Consider the following 23,785-nt stretch of genomic DNA (forward strand, 5'->3'; position numbering starts at 1 on the left):
CGGATCCGGCACCTCATCCCCATCTCCCCTTGTTCCCGCAGGGCTCCAGGTGGCCGTGACCCTGCTGGAGTGCGGGGGGGACCTCCAGCCCCCCGGGGGGTCCCTGACTCTGCTCTGCCGCACCTCCGGGTTTGATTTTGGCAGTTATGGAATGATCTGGTTCCGCCAGAGCCCTGAGAAGGCGCTGGAATGGCTCGTAGGGGTCAGGAATGAAGGCAGGGCCGACTACACGCCGTTGGTCAAGGGCCGGTTCTCCAGTTCCAGGGACAACGGGCAGAGCTCGATGTCGCTGACCATGAACGACCTCAAGGACGAGGATTCCGCCGTTTATTTCTGTGCCAGAAGTGGTGGTGATGGTTGGGCTGCTTCTCAACCCCGTGCCTCTGTCCCCAGCTGTCCCCAGACCCCTCTCCTGTCCCTGTCCATTCCCCCTCCCTCCGGCCAGGCCCAGGCGGGGAGAGCTCCAGAGTCTGTGCCCGACACATCAGCACCATGTGGGGTTTGGGGGACGGGTCTGGGGACATTTGGGGACAGGGGCAGGGCACAGTGACTGGGAAGGGATCGACACCATCACCAGATTCAGCAACAGCGTGATCACCAGCAGCACCAGCACTTTTGCCGCAGAAATAAATGGCGGAATCCTCGTCCTTGAGGTTGTTCATGGTCAACGTCACCGAGCTCTGCCCGTTGTCCCTGGAGATCGTGAACCGGCCCTGCACGGACGGCGCGTACCGGGTGTAACTGCCATCATTCTTGATTCCTGCGACCCATTCCAGCGCCTTCCCAGGGCTCTGGCGAGTCCAGAACATTCCATAATCCCCGAAAGTGAATCCATTCCCATGGCAGAGCAGAGTCAGGGACGCCCCGGGGAGCTGGAGGTCCCCCCCGCACTCCAACAGGGTCATGACCATCCGGAGATGAAATAAATGTAAATAATAATCACAACAAACACTTTGTAACTTGGACTGGGTACTGTGTCTTTCTTTCTCCATGCCCCAGAGCGCCACGCCCAGCCCAGGCCACGCCCGGATCCGGCGCCTCATCCCCATCTCCCCTTGTTCCCGCAGGGCTCCGGGCGGTCGTGACCCTGCTGGAGTGCGGGGGGGACCTCCAGTCCCCCGGGGGGTCCCTGACTCTGCTCTGCCGCGGATCTGGGTTCACGTTTGGGAGTTTCGGAATGACCTGGGCTCGACAGAGCTCCGGGAAGGCGCTGGATTTCGTCGCGAGTATCCACAAGGATGGCAGCACCATGTACTCATTGTCAGTCAAGAGCCGGTTCAGGATCTCCAGGGACAACGGGCAGAGCTCGGTGACGCTGACCATGAACAACCTCAAGGACGAGGATTCCGCCGTTTATTTCTGTGCCAGAAATGCTGATAGTGGCAGAGGCACTGCTGCTAATTATGTTGATGGGTAAGGCCCCATCCCTCCCACCTGTCCCCAAATGTCCCCAAATGTCCCCAGACCCTTCCCCAAATCCCAACCCTTCACCCCCACCTTGAACACCGACCCTGAATCTTCAGCGCTGGGCCCAAGCTGTAACAGCCCTGGGAGTTCTGCATCTCCAATTTGGGGATTGTTTGGAGCCTCTTTTGCCTTCATTTGGGGACTGGTGGGGATTGGATGACGGCTACGGGTGGAAATCATCAACGTAACGAGCGCCAGCGTCATCACCAACACCACCGGTACGTTTGGCACTGAAACAGGAACTGGAATTTTGGGGGAATTTTGGGAGATTTGGGGACCCAGCAATGGGGGGTAGGATGAGAACCAGCATTGGCAACACAGTGAGCACAAGCGTTATCATCACCCCCGTTGGCATAGTAAGATTTGCCACAGAAATAAACGGCGGAATCCTCGTCCTTGAGGTTGTTCATGGTCAGATCTGCTGCTAGTTGTTGTGCTGATGCTGATGATATTCATGGGTTTGGTCCCGTCCCCTTCACCCATTCCCCTGTTGTCCCCAAATGTCCCAGACCCTTCCCCCAGCCCTCAGCCCTGTCCCCAGTCCTCACCCTTTGTCCCCACTCTCGCCCGGCTGACCCAATGGTCACCACTGACCCCAAACCCTCCCCTGGTTCTGCCCCAAATCTCAACCCAAAAATCAGAAATTCAGGGATTTGGGCAAAGGCTCCGGCCCAGCCCCAGACCCGGCACCGAACCGCTTCTGCCGGCGTCGGCTCCATGACAGCGTGGTCAGTCAGGGCAGGGGGAGATTTGGAGGAAAATGGCAAAATTGGGGGAAAGTCAAGAGTGACATGGACGGGCCAGAAACCGTCAACACGATAAGCATTACTATAACCATCAGAAGCATCCTTGGCACAGAAATAAATGCCGGAATCCTCTTCCTTGAGGTTGTTCATGGTCAGCGTCACCGAGCTCTGCCCGTTGTTCCTCAAGATCGAGAACCGGCCCTTGACTGACGATGCATAACCGGTGTAACTGCCATCGTTGTAGATCCCTGCGACCCATTCTAGCGCCTTCCTGGGGCTCTGGCGTCTCCAGTACATGTCGTGGCTCCCAAAATCGAACCCAGACCCGCGGCAGAGCAGAGTCAGGGATCCCCCGGGGGGCTGGAGGTCCCCCCCGCACTCCAGCAGGGTCACGGCCGCCCGGAGCCCTGCGGGAACAAGGGGAGATGGGGATGAGGCGCCGGATCTGGGCGTGGCCCGGGCTGGGCGTGGCGCTCTGGGGCCCCTGGGGATGCAGAAACAAAGAGTCTGTGCCCAACCCCAGTTACAAAGTGTTCATTGGGATATTTGTGTTTATCTCGGCTCCAACCGCCCTGAGGATCCCTGACTCTGCTCTGCCACGGGAATGGATTCGATTTTGGGAGCCACGACATGTTCTGGGTCCGCCAAAAACCTGGAAAGGGGCTGGAATTTGTTGCATGGATCTACAACACTGGTGGCAGCACCGAGTACGCGTCGTCGGTCAAGGGCCGGTTCTCGATCTCCAGGGACAACGGGCAGAGCTCGGTGACGCTGACCATGAACAGCCTCAAGGACGAGGATTCCGCCGTTTATTTCTGTGCCAGATGTTACAGCAGTGGTTGTGGTGCTCTGTTTTCTGCTGTTGTTGGTCTCGGAGACGATTCCAACTGTGGCCAAATGCTCAAAGTACTGAGCCCCCAAATGTCCCGAAATCCCTCAATCCTTTCCCCATAGGCCAACCATTGGCTTCCCCCATCACATCCTCCATCAAACTCCTCCAGGCTCGTCCAAACTATCAACTTTCCCCCTATTTGTTCCCATTTCCCCCAAATCTCCCCCAGCTCCCCCTCCCCTGATTGGCCGAGCTGACGCGGAGCCGACGCCGGCAGAAGCGGTTCGGTGCCGGGTCTGGGGCCGGGCCGGAGCCTTTGCCCAAATCCCTGAATTTCTGATTTTTGGGTTGAGATTTGGGGCAGAACCAGGGGAGGGTTTGGGGTCAGTGGTGACCATTGGGGCAACTGGGGGAGACTGGGGGCAAAGGGTCAGGACTGGGGCAGGGGCTGAGGGCTGGGGAAGGGTCTGGGGACATCTGGGGACAGGTGGGACTGAATAGGAGAGAAGTGGCCAGAAGTTGAAATACAAACCCAAGCACAATAAAAAGCACCACTGTAGCAATAACCATCAAGATTTTTGGCACAGAAATAAACACCGGCATCCTCATCCTTCAGGCTGTTCATGAACAGCCTCATCGAGCTCTGCCCATCATCAGTGGATAATATGAACCGGCCCTTGACCGATGGTTCGTAGTAGATTTTTCCAGTTTTCCGACTCACTCCTGCAACGAATTCCAGCTCCTTCCCATGGCTCTGGCAGATCCAGCCCATTCCAAAGCTCTCAAAATTGAATCCAGACCCACGGCAGAGGAGAGTCATCGAAGACCCATGGGATTGTCGCTCGCCCCCAGACTCCAGCAGGGTCACGGCCGCCCGGAGCCCTGCGGGAACAAGGGGAGATGGGGATGAGACGCCGGATCCGGGCGTGGCCCCGGCTGGGCGTGGCGCTCCGGAGGCGCCCGGGACCCACCTGGCAGGGCCAGCAGGGCCAGGAGGGTGAGGAGCGGGAGGGAGCTCGAGGCCATGGCCGGGATGTGCTATGTACGGGGTCCTGGGGGCTTTGGGGCAAAAACAGTGAAGATTTGGGACTGGGATGAGGCGGCTGTGACCCTGCTGGAGTGCGGGGGGGACCTCCAGCCCCCCGGGGGGTCCCTGACTCTGCTCTGCCGTGGGTCTGGATTCGATTTCGGGCGTTCCTCCTTGGTCTGGGCCCGCCAGAGCCCTGGGAAGGCGCTGGAATATGTGGCAGGGATTGACTATGATGGAGACACCCGGTACTCACCGTCAGTCAAGGGCCGGTTCACGATCTCCAGGGACAACGGGCAGAGCTCGGTGACGCTGACCATGAACAACCTCAGGGACGAGGATTCCGCCGTTTATTTCTGTGCCAGAAATGTTGGTGGTTATGCTGCTTGGGCTAGTAATGTTGATGGTTTTGGCCCCATCCCTGTCACTGCATTCCCACCGTTCCCCAAATGTCCCCAGACCTTTTCCTCACACCCCAAACCTTGACCCCTTTATTTGGTCAGGTGCAGTTCAGGTGTGGGAGGACACGTCTGAGACGAGTTCCTCTGGGAAACAGATTCCAGCAGATACAAATCTTAACTTTGGGCCCAGTACTAAAGACTCAGGTTCAGTCATCAAGATCAGAGTCAAGACTTGAGATGTGGAGACGACAGGGGCACAGTGATGGGGACAGGGAAAAAAACAGCATCATTAGCACGAGCATCATTAGCACCAGCAGCACCACCACCCCTGGCACAGAAATAAATGGCGGAATCCTCGTCCTTGAGGCTGTTCATGGTCAGCGTCACCGAGCTCTGCCCGTTGTCCCTGGAGATCGAGAACCGACCCTTGACTGACGGCGAGTACCAGGTTCTGCCATCACTGTTGTGGATACTCACGACCCATTCCAGTCCCTTCCCGGGTCTCTGACGCATCCAACCCATTCCAAAAGTCCCGAAATCGAACCCAGAGGCGCGGCAGAGCAGAGTCAGGGACCCCCCGGGGGGCTGGAAGTCCCCCCCGCTCTCCAGCAGGGTCACGGCCGCTCGGAGCCCTGCGGGAACAAGGGGAGATGGGGATGAGGCGCCGGATCCGGGCGTGGCCCGGGCTGGGCGTGGCGCTCTGGGGCCCCTGGGGATGCAGAAACAAAGAGTCTGTGCCCAGTCCCAGTTACAAAGTGTTAGTTGGGACATTTGTGTTCATCTCAGCTCCAGCCCCTGGGGGGTCCCTGACTCTGCTCTGCCGCGGGAATGGATTCGATTTCGGAAAATTCGGGATGGGCTGGATGCGCCAGAGTCCCGGGAAGGGACTGGAATTCGTGGCAAGGATCAGTAACAGTGGTGGCTACACCGAGTACGCGCCGTCGGTCAAGGACCGGTTCTCGATCTCCAGGGACAACGGGCAGAGCTCGGTGACGCTGACCATGAACAGCCTCAAGGACGAGGATTCCGGTGTTTATTTCTGTGCCAAATCTGATGGTACTGCTGCTCCTGCTCCTGAGTATGTTGACAATGCTCATGTGGGCCCTGCTGTGAGTGATCACCTGAACCCAAATGTCCCCAAATCTCCCCCCAGCCCCCAAACCCAGCCCCAACTCTTGACCATTGATCTCAACTATACCCTGTTCTGCTCCCAGACCCCAAATCACAACTCCTGACCTCAAAACTCGACTTTGTTCCCCTGAACTCTGCCCTGAAGCAGTGGATTTGGGTCAGCACTGGTGGTCGGTGCCAACCCTGGTGGATTTGGGTCAATCCCAGAGAACTGGGGAGAGCTGGTCAAGTTTTGGACCAGTGATCCCATTAGAGGGGCAAGGTCCAGTTCGGGAGCCCAAATGGTGTTTGGGCCCTGGGGCCACCTTAACCCCCCTCACAAGCACCAGTGAAACATCGGGCACAGAAATCAGCGCTGGAATCCTCGTCCTGGAGGGTGAGATGGGAAAAACTCAAATCCCGGACCCAACTCTTGGCCGTTCCTCCAAAGCTTTGAGCTCTGCGCCCCAACCCTCAGCACTCGGCCCTGGATCCCAACTTTGGTCTTAAAGACTTTGGGCTAAAGTCAAACTTTGGGACAGCACTAAAGACTCGGGAACAGCGTTCAACTTCAGGATAAAGTACTGGGATTTGGGGGAAGGGTCTGGGGACATTTGGGGATCGGTAGGGACACAGTGGTGGGTAAGGGATGAAACCATCAACATAATGAGCATCAGCATAGTAACCACCAGCACCATAAGCATCCTTGGCACAGAAATAAACGGCGGAATCCTCGTCCTTGAGGCTGTTCATGGTCAGCGTCACCGAACTCTGCCCGTTGTCCCTGGAGATCGTGAACCGACCCTTGACTGATGGCGCGTAGTAGGTGCTGCCACCACTGCTGTTGATCTCTGCGAGCCATTCCAGCGCCTTCCCGGGACTCTGCCGAACCCAGCTCATGTAGGACCATCCGAAATTGAACCCGGAGGCACGGCAGAGCAGAGTCAGGGACCCCCCGGGGGGCTGGAGGTCCCCCCCGCACTCCAGCAGGGTCACGGCCGCCCGGAGCCCTGCGGGAACAAGGGGAGATGGGGATGAGGCGCCGGATCCAGGCGTGGCCCGGGCTGGGCGTGGCGCTCCGGAGGCGCCCGGGACCCACCTGGCAGGGCCAGCAGGGCCAGGAGGGCGAGGAGCGGGAGGGAGCTCGAGGCCATGGCCGGGATGTGCAGGGTACGGGGTCCTGGGGGGGTTTGGGGCAGAACTGGTGAAGATTTGGGGCTGGGATGAGGCGGCCGTGACCCTGCTGGAGCGCGGGGGGGACCTCCAGCCCCCTGGGGGGGTCCCTGACTCTGCTCTGCCGCGCCTCTGGGTTCGATTTAGGGAGTTATGGAATGCTCTGGATCCGCCAAAGACCTGGGAAGGCGCTGGAATGGGTTGCACAGATTGGAAACAATGGCGGTTACATCTACTACGCGCCGTCGGTCAAGGGCCGGTTCTGGATCTCCAGGGACAACGGGCAGAGCTCGGTGACGCTGACCATGAACAACCTCAAGGACGAGGATTCCGCCGTTTATTTCTGTGCCAAAGATTACAGCGATTATTGGGTTGCTGCTGCTGCTGCTTTTGGTAATCACGGTTATTTTGACGATGTTGCTTGTTCTCTGAAACTCCAATTCTTGTGTCCCCAAACATCCCATAATTTCCGCTTTTGTCCCCCAAATCCACACCCTTTCCATCAGTTCTTGCCCGTTTTGCCCCAAACTGCTCCAGCACGGCCCCAGCTCTCGACTTCCCCCAGCTGGGCCCAAATCTCCACCTTTCACCCCTGATTTCTGCTCCCTTCTCTTGTGTCCACTGCCCTCAGGATTCCTCCGGGTCACCCCAAATCTCAACAAGGATCAACAAACCCAAACCTCCCCTGCGGGCACCAAACTGCTCTAAATACCAGCACCAGGAGCACCCCAATAAGCATCAGTAGAAGGGGATTTGGAACAGAAATAAACGGCGGAATCCTCGTCCCTGAGGTTGTTCATGGTCAGCGTCACCAAGCTCTGCCCGTTGTCCCTGGAGATCGAGAACCGGCCCTTGACCGACGGCGCGTACTCGGTGTAAGCACCATCCTTGCTGATCCCTGCGACCCATTCCAGCGCCTTCCCAGGGCTCTGGCGGATCCAGAACATGTAGGAACTCCCAAAATTGAACCCAGAGGTGCGGCAGAGCAGAGTCAGGGACCCCCCGGGGGCTGGAGGGCCCCCCCGCACTCCAGCAGGGTCACGGCCGCCTCATCCCATCCCCAAATCTTCACCGGTTCTGTCCCAGACTCCACTGGTTTGATCTAAATCTCCACCAGAATTTTCCTGAATTAAAAAATCACAGAAAATAATGGAAATAACTGCAATTAATAAACAATTAATGAAATGAACCCAAACCCTCCTGGTTCAGGTTTTTCTGCTTTCAGGGTCGGATCCGCCCCTTTCCGGACTTCCTCAAAAAGCCACAAAAAGGCCCAAAATGGCCCCAAATTTCGGGTTTACTTTCAGTGCAGCTGCAGCTGCTGGCACCTGCTGGGGTCTGTAATTCCAGCAGTTAATTAGAGTTATTAGGGATGACAACTAAGGGTAACTCTAGAAAAACCTCCTAAATCAGTAGGAATAATTAAATTCAAGTGTTCAATTTTTTCATTTATATTATTTCCATTTAATTGATTTTTCTAAGGGTTATTAATTATAGGCAATCAGGGTTATAATAAAAGTTTATTAGGGTAAACGACTGTCATCATCAGAGCTAATTATGGATTATAATTGTGTTCAAAGTCAATTTAACCCCAACACGCCCGGATCCGGCGCCTCATCCCCATCTCCCCTTGTTCCCGCAGGGCTCCGGGCGGCCGTGACCCTGCTGGAGTGCGGGGGGGACCTCCAGCCCCCGGGGGGTCCCTGACTCTGCTCTGCCACGGATCTGGGTTCACATTTGGGAGTTTTGGAATGTACTGGGTTCGGCAGAGCCCAGGGAAGGCGCTGGAATTGGTCGCAGGGATCAGCAGCAGTGGTGGCAGCACCTACTACCCGCCATCGGTCAAGGGCCGGTTCACGATCTCCAGGGACAACGGGCAGAGCTCGGTGACGCTGACCATGAACAACCTCAAGGACGAGGATTCCGCCGTTTATTTCTGTGTCAAAGCTTCCTGTTCTAATTGTTGGGCTGCAGCGGGTTATGTTGACCGTGCTGATCACAGCCGCCTGTCTCGAACCATTGAGATCCCAAAACACAGAATTTTAACCCCAGCTCTCAGTCCCTGTCCCCAGTCCTGACCCTTTCTCCCCAGTCTCCCGCGGTTACCCCAATGGTCACCACTGACCCCAAACCCTCCCCTGGTTCTGCCCAAAAAAACCTGGAGAGGGCGCAGAGCAAAGAGGCCGCATCATTATTGTGTTTGTGTGTGTGTGTATGATACGGCCAAGGGACAGTGACAGAGCCGGGGCAGGGGCTGAGGTCTGGGGAAGGGAATGGCGACATTTGGGGAGAGCTTGGAATGAGGGGAGAATCAAAGAGGGGAACACGACCACCACCACCTGCGTCGTCACCATCCTGAGCAGCAGCATTACCCGTTCCAGCAATTTTAGCGCAGAAATAAACGGCGGAATCCTCGTCCTTGAGGCTGCTCATGGTCAGTGTCACCGAGCTCTGCCCAAGGTCCCTGGAGATCGAGAACCGGCCCTGCACTGAGGGTACAACGTAACTGACGCCCTTGCTGTTGATCCCTCCGATGTATTCCGGTGCCTTCCCGGGGCTCTGGCGGATCCACAACATGGCATAATCTCCGAGATTGAACCCGGAGGCGCGGCAGAGCAGAGTCAGGGACCCCCCGGGGGGCTGGAGGTCCCCCCCGCACTCCAGCAGGGTCACGGCCGCCTCATCCCAGCCCCAAATCTTCACCGGTTCTGCCCCAACCCGCCCAGGACCCCGTACCCGGCACATCCCGGCCATGGCCTCGAGCTCCCTCCCGCTCCTCGCCCTCCTGGCCCTGCTGACCCTGCCAGGTGGGTCCCGGGCGCCTCCGGAGCGCCACGCCCAGCCCGGGCCACCCCCGGATCCGGCGCCTCATCCCCATCTCCCCTTGTTCCCGCAGGGCTCCGGGCGGCCGTGACCCTGCTGGAGTGCGGGGGGGACCTCCAGCCCCCCGGGGGGTCCCTGACTCTGCTCTGCCGCGGGAATGGATTCACTTTTGGGAGTTTCAACATGATATGGGCCCGCCAGAGCCCCGGGAAGGCGCTGGAATTTGTCACAGAGATCAGCTACGGTGGTGGTAGCACCTGGTACGCGCCGTCGGTCAAGGGCCGGTTCTCGATCTCCAGGGACAACGGGCAGAGCTCGGTGACGCTGACCATGAACAACCTCAAGGACGAGGATTCCGCCGTTTATTTCTGTGTCAAGGCTGCTGGTGGTTATGGTGATTGGGCTGGTGCTTATGGTGATGGTTTTGGCCCCATCCCTGTCACTGCATTCCCACCGTTCCCCAAATGTCCCCAAATGTCCCCAGACCTTTTCCTCACACCCCAAACCTTGACCCCTTTATTTGGTCAGGTGCAGTTCAGGTGTGGGAGGACACGTCTGAGATGAGTTCCTCTGAAAAACTGATTCCAGCAGATACAAATCTGAACTTTGGGCCCAGTACTAAAGACTCAGGGTCAGTGCTCAAGATCAGAGTCAAGACTTGAGGTGTGGAGACGACGGGGACACAGTGATGGGGACAGGGAAAAACAACATCATTAGCACCAGCATCATTAGCACGAGCATCATTAGCATAACCCCTGGCACAGAAATAAATGGCGGAATCCTCATCCTTGAGGTTGTTCATGGTCAGCGTCACCGAGCTCTGCCCGTTGTCCCTGGAGATCGTGAACTGGCCCTTGAACGATGGCGCGTAGTAGGTGCTGCTGCCATCGCTCCTGATCCCTGCGATCCATTCCAGCGCCTTCCCGGGGCTTTGCCGTACCCAGGCCACGTCGTAACTCCCAAAAGTGAACCCGGAGGCGCGGCACAGCAGAGTCAGGGACCCCCCGGGGGGCTGGAGGTTCCCCCCGCACTCCAGCAGGGTCACGGCCGCCTCATCCCATCCCCAAATCTTAACTGGTTCTGTCCCAAACTCCCCTGGTTTGATCTAAATCTCCCTCAGAATTTTCCTGAATTTAAAAATCACAGAAAATAATGAAAATATCTTCAATTAACAAACAATTAATGAAATGAACCCAAACCCTCCTGGCTCAGGTTTTTCTGCTTTCAGGGCCGGATCCGCCCCTTTGGGGACTTCCCCAAAAAGCCACAAAAAGGCCCAAAATGGCCCCAAATTTCAGGTTTTGCTTTCAGTGCAGCTGCAGCTGCTGGCACCTGCTGGGGGCCATAATTAGCGCTGTTAATAAGAGTTACTAGGGATGACAACTAAGGGCAACTCTAGATAAACCTCCTAAATCTGTAGGAATAATTAAATTCTAGGGTTTCAATTTTTTAATTTATATTTTTTTTCATTTAATTGATTTTTCTCAGGGTGATTAATTATTGGCAATCAGGGTTATAATACAACTTTATGCCGTTAATGACTGTCACACTCAGGGGTAGGAACGGAATATTTTGGGTTCAAAATCAATTTAACCCTAACGTACCCGGATCCGGCGCCTCATCCCCATCTCCCCTTGTTCCCGCAGGGCTCCGGGCGGCCGTGACCCTGCTGGAGTGCAGGGGGGGACCTGCAGCCCCCGGGGGGTCCCTGACTCTGCTCTGCCGCGCCTCCGGGTTTGATTTTGGGAGTTACGCCATGCACTGGATCCGCCAGAGCCCCGGGAAGGCGCTGGAATTCGTCGCAGGGATTGACAACAGTGGCAGCAGCACCTACTACGCGCCGTCGGTGCAGGGCCGGTTCACGATCTCCAGGGACAACGGGCAGAGCTCGGTGACGCTGACCATGAACAGCCTCAAGGACGAGGATTCCGCCGTTTATTTCTGTGCCAAAGATGCTTATAGTGGTGGTGGTACTGCTGGTGCTGCTGATGCTTATGCTGTTTGGTTGGGTATTTCAGATTCATGCCCAATCACAGCACACAGTCCCACCTGTCCCCAAATGTCCCCAGACCCTTCCCCCAGCCCTCAACCCAGTCCCCCGTCCTGTCCCTTCGTCCCCACTCTCCCCCAGTTGCCCCAATGGCCACCACTGACCACAAACCCTCCCCTGGTTCTGTCTCAAATCTCAACCCAAAAATCAGAAATTCAGGGATTAGGACAAAGGCTCCGGCCCAACCCCAGACCCGGCACCGAACCGCTTCTGCCGGCGTCGGCTCCGCGTCACCTCGACCAGTCAGGGGAGGGGGAGCCGGGGGAGATTTGGGCCAAAATTGGGGCAAAAATTGAGAATTGGGGCCACGATGGAGGAGTCTTGGTGAGTAGCTGAAGTATGGGATCAATATCTGGCATTTGGGGGAAAATTTGGGGATTTTTAGGACATATGGTGAGCCAGCTCTTCCCGCATTGGGCCACAGCCGACACCATGTGCGAAATCAAAAACAGCAGAAGCCGCCCATTCACAGTTATTGGTGTAACATCTGGCGCAGAAGTAAACGGCGGAATCCTCGTCCTTGAGGTTGTTCATGGTCAGCGTCACCGAGCTCTGCCCGTTGTCCCTGGAGATCGAGAACCGACCCTTGACTGACGGCGCGTACTCGGAGTTGTCACCAGCGCTGTTGATCTGTGCGATCCATTCCAGCACCTGCCCAGGGCTCTGGCGGATCCAGTAGATTTCGTAGTTCCCAAAATCGAACCCAGATCCATGGCAGAGCAGAGTCAGGGACCCCCCGGGGGCTGGAGGTCCCCCCGCACTCCAGCAGGGTCACGGCCGCCAGGAGCCCTGCGGGAACAAGGGGAGATGGGGATGAGGCGCCGGATCCGGGCGTGGCCCGGGCTGGGCGTGGCGCTCTGGGGCCCCTGGGGATGCATAAACAAAGAGTCTGTGCCCAGTCCCAGTTACAAAGTGTTCATCGGGATATTTGTGTTTATCTCGACTCCAGCCCCCGGGGGGTCCCTGACTCTGCTCTGCCATGGGAATGGATTCGATTTTGGGAATTATGGAATGCTGTGGATCCGCCAGAGCCCCGGGAAGGTGCTGGAATTCGTTGCGAGTATCGACAATGATGACTCCTACGACCTCGCTCCGTCGGTGCAGGACCCGTTCTCGATCTCCAGGGACAACGGGCAGAGCTCGGTGACGCTGACCATGAACAACCTCAAGGACGAGGATTCCGCCGTTTATTTCTGTATCAAATGTTATGACAGTGGTTGTTACAGCGGTGGTGTTGCTGGTGCTGCTGCTCATGCAGGTTATATTGACAATGCCGGGTCTGGTCCCAAGCCCTCATTGACAAGTCCCCAAATATCCCATAATTCCCACATTCTTCCCCAAATCCCAACTCTTTCCCTCAAATCTCGGCCCTTTTACCCCAAACACCTCCCGCACTGTCCTTAATCTCCACTTCCCCCTAGGTTGGGACCATTCCCCCAAATCTCCACCTTTCACCCCAGATTTCCTTTCCCTTCCCTCGCAGGCGTTTCCCTGAGGATTCCCCTGGGTCACCTCAAATCTCAGTCACCGCCACCAAACCCTGAGGGAATCCCCCGAAATCAGAAGCGAGGGTCAGGACGTGGGACCAAGAGTGGAGATCGGGGTCAGGGCAGAGATACGGGGCAGAACCAGTTGCAGACTGGGCCAGGGGGACAGGAATGGGGTCAGGGGTTGGGGTTTGGGGGCAGGGTCTGGGGACACTTGGGGACAGGTGGGGACATGGTGACGGAGACATGCCCAGAACCTGCAATATCACCACCAGCAGCGCTATACCCATAATAATTTTTGGTGCAGAAAATAAACGCCGGAATCCTCGTCCTTGAGATTGTTCATGGTCAGCGTCACCGAGCTCTGCCCGTTGTCCCTGGAGATCGAGAACCGGCCCCGCACTGACAGTGCGTAGGAAATTTCTGAACTGTTGAAGCTGATATAGGCGACCTTTTCCAGCACCTTCCCGGGGCTCTGCCGCATCCACATCATGGCGTAATTCCCAAAATCGAATCCATTCCCGCGGCAGAGCAGAGTCAGGGACCCCCCGGGGGGCTGGAGGTCCCCCCCGCACTCCAGCAGGGTCACGGCCGCCCGGAGCCCTGCGGGAACAAGGGGAGATGGGGATGAGGCGCCGGATCCGGGCACGGTGTGGTGAAATTGACTTTGAACCCAATTATATTCCATTATTAGCTCTGATGATGACAGTCATTAACCCCAATGAAGTATTATTATAACCCTGATTGCCAATAATTAATAACCCTGAGAAAAATCAATTAAATGAAAATAATATAAATGAAAAAATTAAACACTTGAATTTAATTATTCCTTCTGATTTAGGGGGTTTATCTAGAGTTGCCCTTAGTTGTCATCCCTAGTAACTCTAATTAACTGCACTAATTACGGCCCCCAGCAGGTGCCAGCAGCTGCAGCTGCACTGAAAGCAAAACCCGAAATTTGAGGCCATTTTGGGCCTTTTTGTGGCTTTTTGAGGAAGTCCCCAAAGGGACGGATCCGACCCTGAAAGCAGAAAAACCTGAGCCAGGAGGGTTTGGGCTCATTTCATTAATTTATTGTTAATTGCAGTTATCTTAATTATTTTCTGTGATTTTTTAATTGTGGAAAATTCTGGTGTAGAGTTAGATCAAACCAGTGGAGTCTGGGACAGAACCGGTAAAATTTGGGGCTGGGATGAGGTGGCTGTGACCCTGCTGGAGTGCGGGGGGGACCTCCAGCCCCCCGGGGGTCCCTGACTCTGCTCTGCCGCACGTCTGGGTTCAGTTTTGGGAGTTATGGATTGGGCTGGATCCGCCAGAGTCCCGGGAAGGCGCTGGAATTTGTTGCAGGACGGAGTTGGAAATCTGGAAACACCTTCTATGCATCATCAGTCAAGGACCGGTTCACGTTGACCACTGACAACGGGCAGAGCTCGGTGACGCTGACCATGAACAACCTCAAAGACGAGGATTCCGCCGTTTATTTCTGTGCCAAATCTTCTGATAATGGTTGGGGTGTTGATGCTGGTTATGGTGGTTGGTTTGGTGTTTCAAGTCCTTGCCAAATCCCAGCACTCAGTCCCGCCTGTCCGCAAATGTCCCCAGACCCTTTGACCAAAACCAAAACCTCGACCCGACCTTGAGCTCTGACCCCGAGTCTTTAGTGCTGTCCCAAAGTTGAGCTTTAGCTCAAAGTCTTTAAGACCAAAGTTGGGATCCAGGGCCGAGTGCTGAGGTTTGGGGCACAGAGCTCAAAGCTTTGGAGGAACGGACAAGAGTTGGGTCAGGGGTTGGGATTGGTAGAAAAGGTCAGGAGGGGTCAGAGCAGCTGGGGTGGGTCGGAACCAGCAATGGCATCAGCACCAGCATTACCATTATCACGTTTGCCGCAGAAATAAACGGCGGAATCCTCGTCCTTGAGGTTGTTCATGGTCAGCGTCACCGAGCTCTGCCCGTTGTCCCTGGAGATCGTGAACCGGCCCTTGACCGACGGTGCATAGTACATGCTGCCACCATTGCTGTTGATACTCCCAACGTATTCCAGTGGCTTCCCAGGGCTCTGGCGGATCCAGAACATTCCGTAACTCCCAAAATCGAACCCAGACCCGCGGCAGAGCAGAGTCAGGGACCCCCCCGGGGGGCTGGAGGTCCCCCCCGCACTCCAACAGGGTCACGACCGCCCGGAGCCCTGCGGGAACAAGGGGAGATGGGGATGAGGCACCGGATCCGGGCGTGTTTGGGTTAAATTTTACATCCAAGTACAATTTTCCATTGCTACGGTTAGGACCTAAAGCAGGGCAGTCCTCAAACTGAATTGGTGGAAAGAAACTGGACTAAAACGAAAAGAAATAATAAATTCAGGAGCATTCAATGGAGCAGGGGCAGGATCAGCTGTGCCATGAATTAATTAACAGATGGAGACTAATTTCAGGCTCTGGACTCAGCCCAAACTCGCGGCGTCTCCTCCTTCCCTTCCCTCTGGACCCCGACTCCTGCTCCCCTGCCCTCGGGGTCTCCTCCCTGCTCTTTGTGCTCTCCTCCCGTGCAGGATTGAAGGATTGCCGGTTTTATCTGAGCCTGGACAAACGCTGTGCTGGGACCGGGCCCTGCTCCCTGCACTCCTGCAGGGACACAAAAGGGCCCTTCCAGGTTTGCTCCTCCAGAACGGGAATGCACAGAGCGGGAACAAATCCTCCCGTTGGTTTCCAGGCGGCCAAAAACCAAACCAGGCTCCAAAAATTTGGAGAATTGTCTGGGGACCTGAGGAGGGAAACAGGGCTGAAACCATCAATAAAAACAGCACCAGCACCATCAGCACCCCAACCAGCAACAGCACTTTTGGCACAGAAATAAACGGCGGAATCCTCGTCCTTGAGGCTGTTCATGGTCAGCGTCACCGAGCTCTGCCCGTTGTCCCTGGAGATCGAGAACCGGCCCTTGACTGACGGTGCATAGTCGGTGCCGCCACTGCTGCTGATCCCCGCGACGTATTCCAGTGCCTTCCCAGGGCTCTGACGCATCCAGAACATGGCAAAACTGCCAAAATTGAATCCATTCCCACGGCAGAGCAGAGTCAGGGACCCCCCGGGGGGCTGGAGGTCCCCCCCGCACTCCAGCAGGGTCACGGCCGCCTCATCCCAGCCCCAAATCTTCACCGGTTCTGCCCCAAACCCCCCCAGGACTCCGTACCCGGCACATCCCGGCCATGGCCTCGAGTTCCCTCCCGCTCCTCGCCCTCCTGGCCCTGCTGGCCCTGCCAGGTGGGTCCCGGGCGCCTCCGGAGCGCCACGCCCAGCCCGGGCCACGCCCGGATCCGGCGCCTCATCCCCATCTCCCCTTGTTTCCGCAGGGCTCCGGGCAGCCGTGACCCTGCTGGAGTGTGGGGGGGACCTCCAGCCCCCCGGGGGGTTCCTGACTCTGCTCTGCCGCGGTTCTGGGTCCAATTTTGGGAATTATGGTATTTACTGGATCCGCCAGAGCCCTGGGAAGGCGCTGGAATACATTGGCAGTATCAACAGCAATGGTGGCAGCATCCAGTGCGCGCTGTCGCTGCAGGACCGGTTCAGGATCTCCAGGGACAACGGGCAGAACTCGGTGACGCTGACCATGAACAACCTCAAGGACGAGGATTCCGCCGTTTATTTCTGCGCCAAACGTGTTGATGATGGTGGTGGTCCTGGTGCCGGTGCTGCTTTTATCCCACCCCAGCTGCTCTGACCCCCCCTGACCTTTTCTGCCAATCCCAACCCCTGACCCAACTCTTGGCCGTTCCTCCAAAGCTTTGAGCTCTGCGCCCCAAACCTCAGCACTCAGCCCTGGAACCAAACTTTGATCTTTAAAACTTCCAATCAAAGGTCATATTTGGGTCCAGCACTAAAGACTCGGGGTCAGTGCTCAAGGTTGTGGTCAAGGGTTGGGGTTTGGGGGAAGGGTCTGGGGGCGTTTTGGACAGGTGGGGACACAGTGACAGGAACAGGGCCAAATCCATCAACGTATTCAGCATCAAGAGCAACACCCACACCAGCACTCTTGGCGCAGAAATAAACGGTGGAATCCTCGTCCTTGAGGTTGTTCATGGTCAGCGTCACCGAGCTCTGCCCGTTGTCCCTGGAGAGCGAGAACCGGCCCTTGACTGACTCTGTGTACCAGGTGCTGCCATCCTTGTGGATACTGGCAACGAACTGCAACGCCTTCCCAGGGCTCTGGCGGATCCAGATCATTCCGAAACTCCCAAACGTGAACCCAGACCCGCGGCAGAGCAGAGCCAGGGACCCCCCGGGGGGCTGGAGGTCCCCCCCGCACTCCAGCAGGGTCACGGCCGCCCGGAGCCCTGCGGGAACAAGGGGAGATGAGGATGAGGCGCCGGATCCGGGCGTGGCCCGGGCTGGGCGTGGCCCTCCGGAGGCGCGCAGGGATGCAGAAACAAAGAGTCTGTGCCCAGTCCAAGTTAACAGGTGTTTTTTGTGATTATTATTCACATTTATATCATCTTTGGGCGCTCGTGACCCTGTTGGAGTCCGGGGGGGACCTCCAGCCCCCGGGGCGTCTCTGGCCCTCGTGTGCCGCGCCTCTGGATTCAATTTTGGGAGTCACTACATGGCCTGGGTCCGCCAGAGCCCCGGGAAGGCGCTGGAATTCGTCGCAGGGATCCACCCCAGTGGTGGCAGCACCTGGTACGCGCCATCGGTCAAGGGTCGGTTCTCGATCTCCAGGGACAACGGGCAGAGCTCGGTGACGCTGACCATGAACAACCTCAAGGACGAGGATTCCGCCGTTTATTTCTGTGTCAAAAATCCTGGTGGTGGTTGGGCTGCTGCTCTGTCCCCAGCTGTCCCCAGACCCCTCCCACCCATCCCAGCTCTTGTCCCAGTCTTCCCCTTTGTCCCAAACCTCCCCCGTTGGCTCCAGCGCCACCATCGACCCCAAACCTCAACTGGGCCTGGCCCAAACTCAACTCTGGGCTCTGAATCCCAACCTCGGTTCCCAAAACTGTTCAGAGGCTGAGATTTGGGGCCATGGTTGAAGTTTGAGACCCGAACTACAGATGTGGTCCCCAAGTGAGGATTTGGAGTGAAAGGGGTTGAGTTTGGGGCAGAAGCAGATGGGGATTTTGGGGCAGGGATTGGTGTTGGTGCAAAAGGGGCAGATCTGTGGGCAAGGGCCAGGATTGAGATGCGAGTTGAGATTTCAGGGAAGGAGGAGAGGGTTCTGGGACACTTGGGCACCATGCAGGGGCAGCTTCGGGTCATGATGAGCATCAACAACAGCAGCATTGCAACATTTATTTCTGTTATCCTTGGTACAGAAATAAACGGCGGAATCCTCGTCCTTGAGGCTGTTCATGGTCAGCGTCACCGAGCTCTACCCGTTGTCCCTGGAGATCGAGAACCGACCCCGCACCGACGGCGCGTAGTATGTCACTCCATCATTCCTTATCCCTGCGAGCCATTCCAGCGCCTTCCCGGGGCTCTGGCGAACACAGTTCATTCCGTAATTCCCAAACGTGAACCCAGACGCGCGGCAGAGCAGAGTCAGGGACCCCCCGGGGGGCTGGAGGGCCCCTCAGACTCCAGCAGGGTCACGGCCGCCAAAAGATGCTATAAATGTAAATAATAATCACAATAAACGCCTGTTAACTTGGACTGGGCACAGACTCTTTGTTTTTGCATCCCCAGGGGCCCCAGAGCGCCACGTCCAGCCCAGGCCATGCCCGGATCCGGCGCCTCATCCCCATCTCCCCTTGTTCCCGCAGGGCTCCGGGCGGCCGTGACCCTGCTGGAGTGCGGGGGGGACCTCCAGCCCCCCGGGGGGTCCCTGACTCTGCTTTGCCGCACATCTGGGCTCAATTTCGGAAACTCCTACATGTGCTGGGTTCGCCAGAGCCCCGGAAAGGTGCTGGAATCTGTCGCAGAGATCAGCAGTAGTGGCAGCACCTTCTACGCACCGTCGGTGCAGGGCCGGTTCTCGATCTCCAGGGACAATGGGCAGAGCTCGGTGACGCTGACCATGAACAACCTCAAGGACGAGGATTCCGCCGTTTATTTCTGTGCCACAAACACTGGTGGTTATGCTGGTGCTTATGCTATTGGTGGTTTTGCCCCCGTCCCCTTCCCCAGGTCCCCAAATGTCCCCAAACTCCAACCCTTGACTGTGACCTTGGGCACTGACCCTGATTCTTCAGCCCTGGTCCCAAAGTTGAGCTGTGAATCTTTTTGGGTTCGTTTGAATTTACTGGAATCTGTTTCCTTGTGGGACACCATGAGGACAGGACCTCCCAAATTTGTCCTAAACCAAAACAAACAATGGGGTGAAGGGTTGGGGTTTGAGACAAGGATCTGGGGCACAGGGACAGGTGGGGACGGTGCCAAAATCAGCAACATCATCAACAGCAGCAATACCAGCGCAGCAACTGTCGACAGATTTGGCGCAGAAATAAACGCCGGAATCCTCGTCCTTGAGGTTGCTCATGGTCAGCGTCACCGAGCTCTGCCCGTTGTCCCTGGAGATCGTGAACCGGCCCTTGACTGACGGCGCGTACCAGGTGCTGCCACCACTGCTGCTGATCATTGCAACCCATTCCAGCGCCTTCCCAGGGCTCTGGCGAACCCAGTGCATGTAATAACTCCCAAAATTGAACCCGGAGGTGCGGTAGAGCAGAGTCAGGGACCCCCCGGGGGGCTGGAGGTCCCCCCCACACTCCAGCAGGGTCACGGCTGCCTCATCCCAGCCCCAAATCTTCACCAGTTCTGCCCCAAACCCCCCAGGACCCCGTACCCAGCACATCCCGGCCATGGCCTCGAGCTCCCTCCCGCTCCTCGCCCTCCTGGCCCTGCTGGCCCTGCCAGGTGGGTCCCGGGCGCCTCCGGAGCGCCACGCCCAGCCCGGGCCACGCCCGGATCCGGCGCCTCATCCCCATCTCCCCTTGTTCCCGCAGGGCTCCGGGCGGCCGTGACCCTGCTGGAGTGCGGGGGGGACCTCCAGCCCCCGGGGGGTCCCTGACTCTGCTCTGCCGTGGGTCTGGATTCGATTTTGGGAGTTCCTCCTTGGTCTGGGCCCGCCAGAGCCCTGGGAAGGTGCTGGAATACATCGCAGGGATTGACTATGATGGAGACACCCGGTACTCACCGTCAGTCAAGGGCCGGGTCACGATCTCCAGGGACAACGGGCAGAGCTCGGTGACGCTGACCATGAACAACCTCAAGGACGAGGATTCCGTCGTTTATTTCTGTGCCAAAAATGTTGGTGGTTATGCTGCTTGGGCTAGTAATGTTGATGGTTTTGGTCCCATCCCTGTCACTGCATTCCCACCGTTCCCCAAATGTCCCCAGACCTTTTCCTCACACCCCAAACCTTGACCCCTTTATTTGGTCAGGTGCAGTTCAGGTGTGGGAGGACACGTCTGAGATGAGTTCCTCTGGGAAAGAGATTCCAGCAGATATAAATCTTAACTTTGGGCCCAGTACTAAAGACTCAGGTTCAGTGTTCAAGATCAGAGTCAAGACCTCAGGTGTGGAGACGACGGGGGCACAGTGATGGGGACAGGGAAAAACAGCATCATTAGCACGAGCATCATTAGCATAACCCCTGGCACAGAAATAAACGGCGGAGTCCTCGTCCTTGAGGCTGTTCATGGTCAGCGTCACCGAGCTCTGCCCGTTGTCCCTCGAGATCGAGAACCGGCCCTTGATCGACATTGGGTAGTAGGTGCTGCTGCCATCGCTCCTGATCCCTGCGAGCCATTCCAGCACCTTCCCGGGGCTTTGCCGAACCCAGGCCATGTCGTAACTCCCCAAAGTGAACCCGGAGGTGCGGCAGAGCAGAGTCAGGGCCCCCCCGGGGGGCTGGAGGTCACCCCCGCACTCCAGCAGGGTCACGGCCGCCCGGAGCCCTGCAGGAACAAGGGGAGATGGGGATGAGGCGCCGGATCCGGGCGTGGCCCGGGCTGGGCGTGGCACTCTGGGGTCCCTGGGGATGCAGAAACAAAGAGTCTGTGCCCAGTCCCAGTCACAAAGTGTTCATTGGGATATTTGTGTTTATCTCGGTTTGGCGGCCGTGACCCTGCTGGAGTGCGGGGGGGACCTCCAACCCTCGGGGGATCCCTGTCTCTGCTCTGCCGCACGTCTGGATACGATTTTGGGAGTTACTCCATTGGTTGGGTTCGGCAGAGCCCTGGGAAAGCTCTGGAATGGGTCGCAGGGATCGCCACCAACACTGGCAGCACCTACTACGCGCCGTCAGTCAAGGGCCGGTTCACGATCTCCAAGGACAACGGGCAGAGCTCGGTGACGCTGACCATGAACAACCTTAAGGACGAGGATTCCGCCGTTTATTTCTGTGCCAGGGGTGGTGGTGGTGCTGCTGGTGCTGATGATGCTGCTGGTAATGATGCTGTTTGTCCCTGTCCCCATCACTGTGCCCCCGTCGTCTCCACACCTTAAGTCTTGACTCTGACCTTAACACTGACCCTGAGTCTTTAGTGCTGGGCCCAAAGTTAAGATTTATATCTGTCAGAATCTTTTGGAATCTGCTGGAATATCTTTCCCAGAGGAACTCATCTCAGATGTATCCTCCCACATCTGACTCAACCTGAGCAAATAAAGGGGTCAGGGGTTGGGGTGTGAGGAATGGGTCTGGGGACAACTGAGGAACGGCGGGAATGCAGGGAGGGGAATGGGGCCAAAACCATCAATATTAGCAGCGCCAGTAGCATCAGCAGTCCAACCAGCACCAGCACTTTTGACACAGAAATAAACGGCGGAATCCTCGTCCTTGAGGTTGTTCATGGTCAGCGTCACCGAGCTCTGCCCGTTGTCCCTGGAGATCGTGAACCGGCCCTGCACCGATGGCGCGTAGTAGGTGCTGCCACCGCTGCTGCTGATATAAGCGACGAATTCCAGTGCCTTCCCGGGGCTCTGGCGATTCCACATCATGGCAAAACTCCCAAAATCGAATCCATTCCCGTGGCAGAGCAGAGTCAGGGACCCCCCGGGGGGCTGGAGCCGAGATAAACACAAATATCCCAACAAACACTTTGTAACGGGGACTGGGCACAGACTCTTTGTTTCTGCATCCCCAGGGGCTCCAGAGCGCCACGCCCAGCCCGGGTCACGTCCGGATCCGGCGCCTCATCCCCATCTCCCCTTGTTCCCGCAGGGCTCCGGGCGGCCGTGACCCTGCTGGAGTGCGGGGGGGACCTCCAGCCCCCCGGGGGGTCCCTGACTCTGCTCTGCCGCGCCTCCGGGTTTGATTTTGGAAGCTCCTACATGAGCTGGGTTCGGCAGAGCACCGGCAAGGCGCTGGAATACCTTGGCTATATCAGTAGCAATGGTGGCAACACCTACTACGCGCCGTCGGTCAAGGGCCGGTTCTCGATCTCCAGGGACAACGGGCAGAGCTCGGTGACGCTGACCATGAACAACCTCAAGGACGAGGATTCTGCCGTTTATTTCTGTGCCAAAGATGCAAGTGGTTATGGTGGTTGGGTTGGTGATTTTTTTGTGGTTGATTTTGCTCCCATCCATATCACTGTGTCCCCACGCGTCCCCAAATGTCCCCAGACCCTTTCCCCAAACCCCAACTCTCGACCCGACCCTGAGCACTGACCCCGAGTCTTTAGTGCTGTCCCAAAGTTGAGCTTTGATTCAAAGTCTGTAAGACCAAAGTTTGGATCCAGGGCTGAGTGCTGAGGTTTGGGACGCAGAGCTCAAAGCTTTGGAGGAACGGCCAAGAGTTGGGTCAGGGGTTGGGATTGGCAGAAAAGGTCAGGGGGGTTTGGAGCAGCTGGGGTGTCACGGAACCAGCACTGGCACCAGCATTATAAGCATAACCATTATCACGTTTGGCACAGAAATAAACGGCGGAATCCTCGTCCTTGAGGCTGTTCATGGTCAGTGTCACCGAGCTCTGCCCGTTGTCCCTGGAGATCGTGAACTGACCCTGCACTGACGGCGCGTAGTAGGTGTTGGCTCCATTGGGACTGATGTGTGCAACGAATTCCAGCGATTTCCCAGGGCTCTGGTGGATCGAGAACATTCCGAAACTTGCAAAACTGAACCCAGACCCGTGGCAGAGCAGAGTCAGGGACCCCCCGGGGGGCTGGAGGTCCCCCCCACACTCAGCAGCCCAGAGCTGAGAATTTGACACAAAGAGCTGAGAATTCGGGGCTGAGTCGATCCAGGGGTGCAGCAAAGGGTCGGGGTTGGGCCAAGGGCTGAGATTTGGGGTGTGGGGACAGGTGGGGACACAACGATGGGGGCAGGACCGAAAACACTGCAGCCAACATCAGCAACAGCATCAGTGAAACAACTGCAGAGAGTTTTGGAACAGAGATTGGTGTCGTGACCCTGCTGGAGTGCGGGGGGGACCTCCAGCCCCCCAGGGGGTCCCCGACTCTTCTCTACCACTCCTCCGGGTTCAATCTCGGAGATTATGGAATGTTCTGGATCCGCCAGAGCCCTGGGAAGGTGCTGGAATACCTTGCACAGATTGGTTACAATGGTGCCAACATCCACTACGCGCCCTCGGTCAAGGGTCGGTTCTCGATCTCCAGGGACAACGGGCAGAGCTCGGTGACGCTGACCATGAACAACCTCAAGGACGAGGATTCCGGCGTTTCTTTCTGTGCCAAAAGTCCTGGTGGCCCTGCCTGGATCTCTGGTGTTGGTTATGTTGA

General features: G+C 57.1%; 4 pseudogenes and 11 gene segments (V, D, J or C); 5 read left to right on the forward strand and 10 right to left on the reverse strand.

Annotated features, from left to right (window-relative positions):
* Window positions 1-225: 225 nt before the first annotated feature.
* Window positions 226-1,043, reverse strand: LOC117010003. The segment is given in 2 exon segments: window positions 226-304; window positions 523-1,043. Coding segments are annotated over 2 exon segments (600 nt in total).
* Window positions 1,044-1,630: 587 nt separating this feature from the next.
* On the reverse strand, window positions 1,631-2,615 carry LOC117010004 (the record flags this gene model as incomplete). The annotated part of the segment is given in 2 exon segments: window positions 1,631-1,697; window positions 2,158-2,615. Coding segments are annotated over 2 exon segments (525 nt in total), but the record flags the coding sequence as incomplete, so codon positions are not given.
* Window positions 2,616-5,395: 2,780 nt separating this feature from the next.
* Window positions 5,396-6,600, reverse strand: LOC117010006 (the record flags this gene model as incomplete). The annotated part of the segment is given in 2 exon segments: window positions 5,396-5,437; window positions 6,169-6,600. Coding segments are annotated over 2 exon segments (474 nt in total), but the record flags the coding sequence as incomplete, so codon positions are not given.
* A 223-nt stretch (window positions 6,601-6,823) lies between these two features.
* LOC117010007 lies at window positions 6,824-7,464 on the forward strand (annotated as a pseudogene).
* On the reverse strand, window positions 7,461-9,510 carry LOC117010008 (annotated as a pseudogene).
* Window positions 9,511-9,660: 150 nt separating this feature from the next.
* On the forward strand, window positions 9,661-10,090 carry LOC117010009 (the record flags this gene model as incomplete). The annotated part of the segment is given in 2 exon segments: window positions 9,661-10,017; window positions 10,064-10,090. Coding segments are annotated over 2 exon segments (384 nt in total), but the record flags the coding sequence as incomplete, so codon positions are not given.
* Window positions 10,091-10,114: 24 nt separating this feature from the next.
* On the reverse strand, window positions 10,115-11,207 carry LOC117010010. The segment is given in 2 exon segments: window positions 10,115-10,684; window positions 11,184-11,207. Coding segments are annotated over 2 exon segments (594 nt in total).
* Window positions 11,208-11,227: 20 nt separating this feature from the next.
* LOC117010011 lies at window positions 11,228-11,732 on the forward strand (the record flags this gene model as incomplete). The annotated part of the segment is given in 2 exon segments: window positions 11,228-11,583; window positions 11,711-11,732. Coding segments are annotated over 2 exon segments (378 nt in total), but the record flags the coding sequence as incomplete, so codon positions are not given.
* A 278-nt stretch (window positions 11,733-12,010) lies between these two features.
* Window positions 12,011-13,606, reverse strand: LOC117010012. The segment is given in 2 exon segments: window positions 12,011-12,379; window positions 13,520-13,606. Coding segments are annotated over 2 exon segments (456 nt in total).
* A 1,326-nt stretch (window positions 13,607-14,932) lies between these two features.
* LOC117010013 lies at window positions 14,933-16,133 on the reverse strand. The segment is given in 2 exon segments: window positions 14,933-15,272; window positions 16,060-16,133. Coding segments are annotated over 2 exon segments (414 nt in total).
* An 867-nt stretch (window positions 16,134-17,000) lies between these two features.
* On the reverse strand, window positions 17,001-17,438 carry LOC117010014 (the record flags this gene model as incomplete). The annotated part of the segment is given in 1 exon segment: window positions 17,001-17,438. A coding segment is annotated over 1 exon segment (438 nt), but the record flags the coding sequence as incomplete, so codon positions are not given.
* An 89-nt stretch (window positions 17,439-17,527) lies between these two features.
* LOC117010015 lies at window positions 17,528-19,261 on the forward strand (annotated as a pseudogene).
* Window positions 19,262-19,495: 234 nt separating this feature from the next.
* LOC117010017 lies at window positions 19,496-19,905 on the reverse strand (annotated as a pseudogene).
* A 587-nt stretch (window positions 19,906-20,492) lies between these two features.
* LOC117010018 lies at window positions 20,493-21,008 on the reverse strand (the record flags this gene model as incomplete). The annotated part of the segment is given in 1 exon segment: window positions 20,493-21,008. A coding segment is annotated over 1 exon segment (516 nt), but the record flags the coding sequence as incomplete, so codon positions are not given.
* Window positions 21,009-21,894: 886 nt separating this feature from the next.
* On the forward strand, window positions 21,895-22,715 carry LOC117010019 (the record flags this gene model as incomplete). The annotated part of the segment is given in 2 exon segments: window positions 21,895-21,911; window positions 22,265-22,715. Coding segments are annotated over 2 exon segments (468 nt in total), but the record flags the coding sequence as incomplete, so codon positions are not given.
* Window positions 22,716-23,785: the final 1,070 nt, after the last annotated feature.

Source organism: Catharus ustulatus, chromosome 38 (genome assembly GCF_009819885.2).
Source record: "Catharus ustulatus isolate bCatUst1 chromosome 38, bCatUst1.pri.v2, whole genome shotgun sequence".
NCBI lineage: Eukaryota > Metazoa > Chordata > Aves > Passeriformes > Turdidae > Catharus > Catharus ustulatus.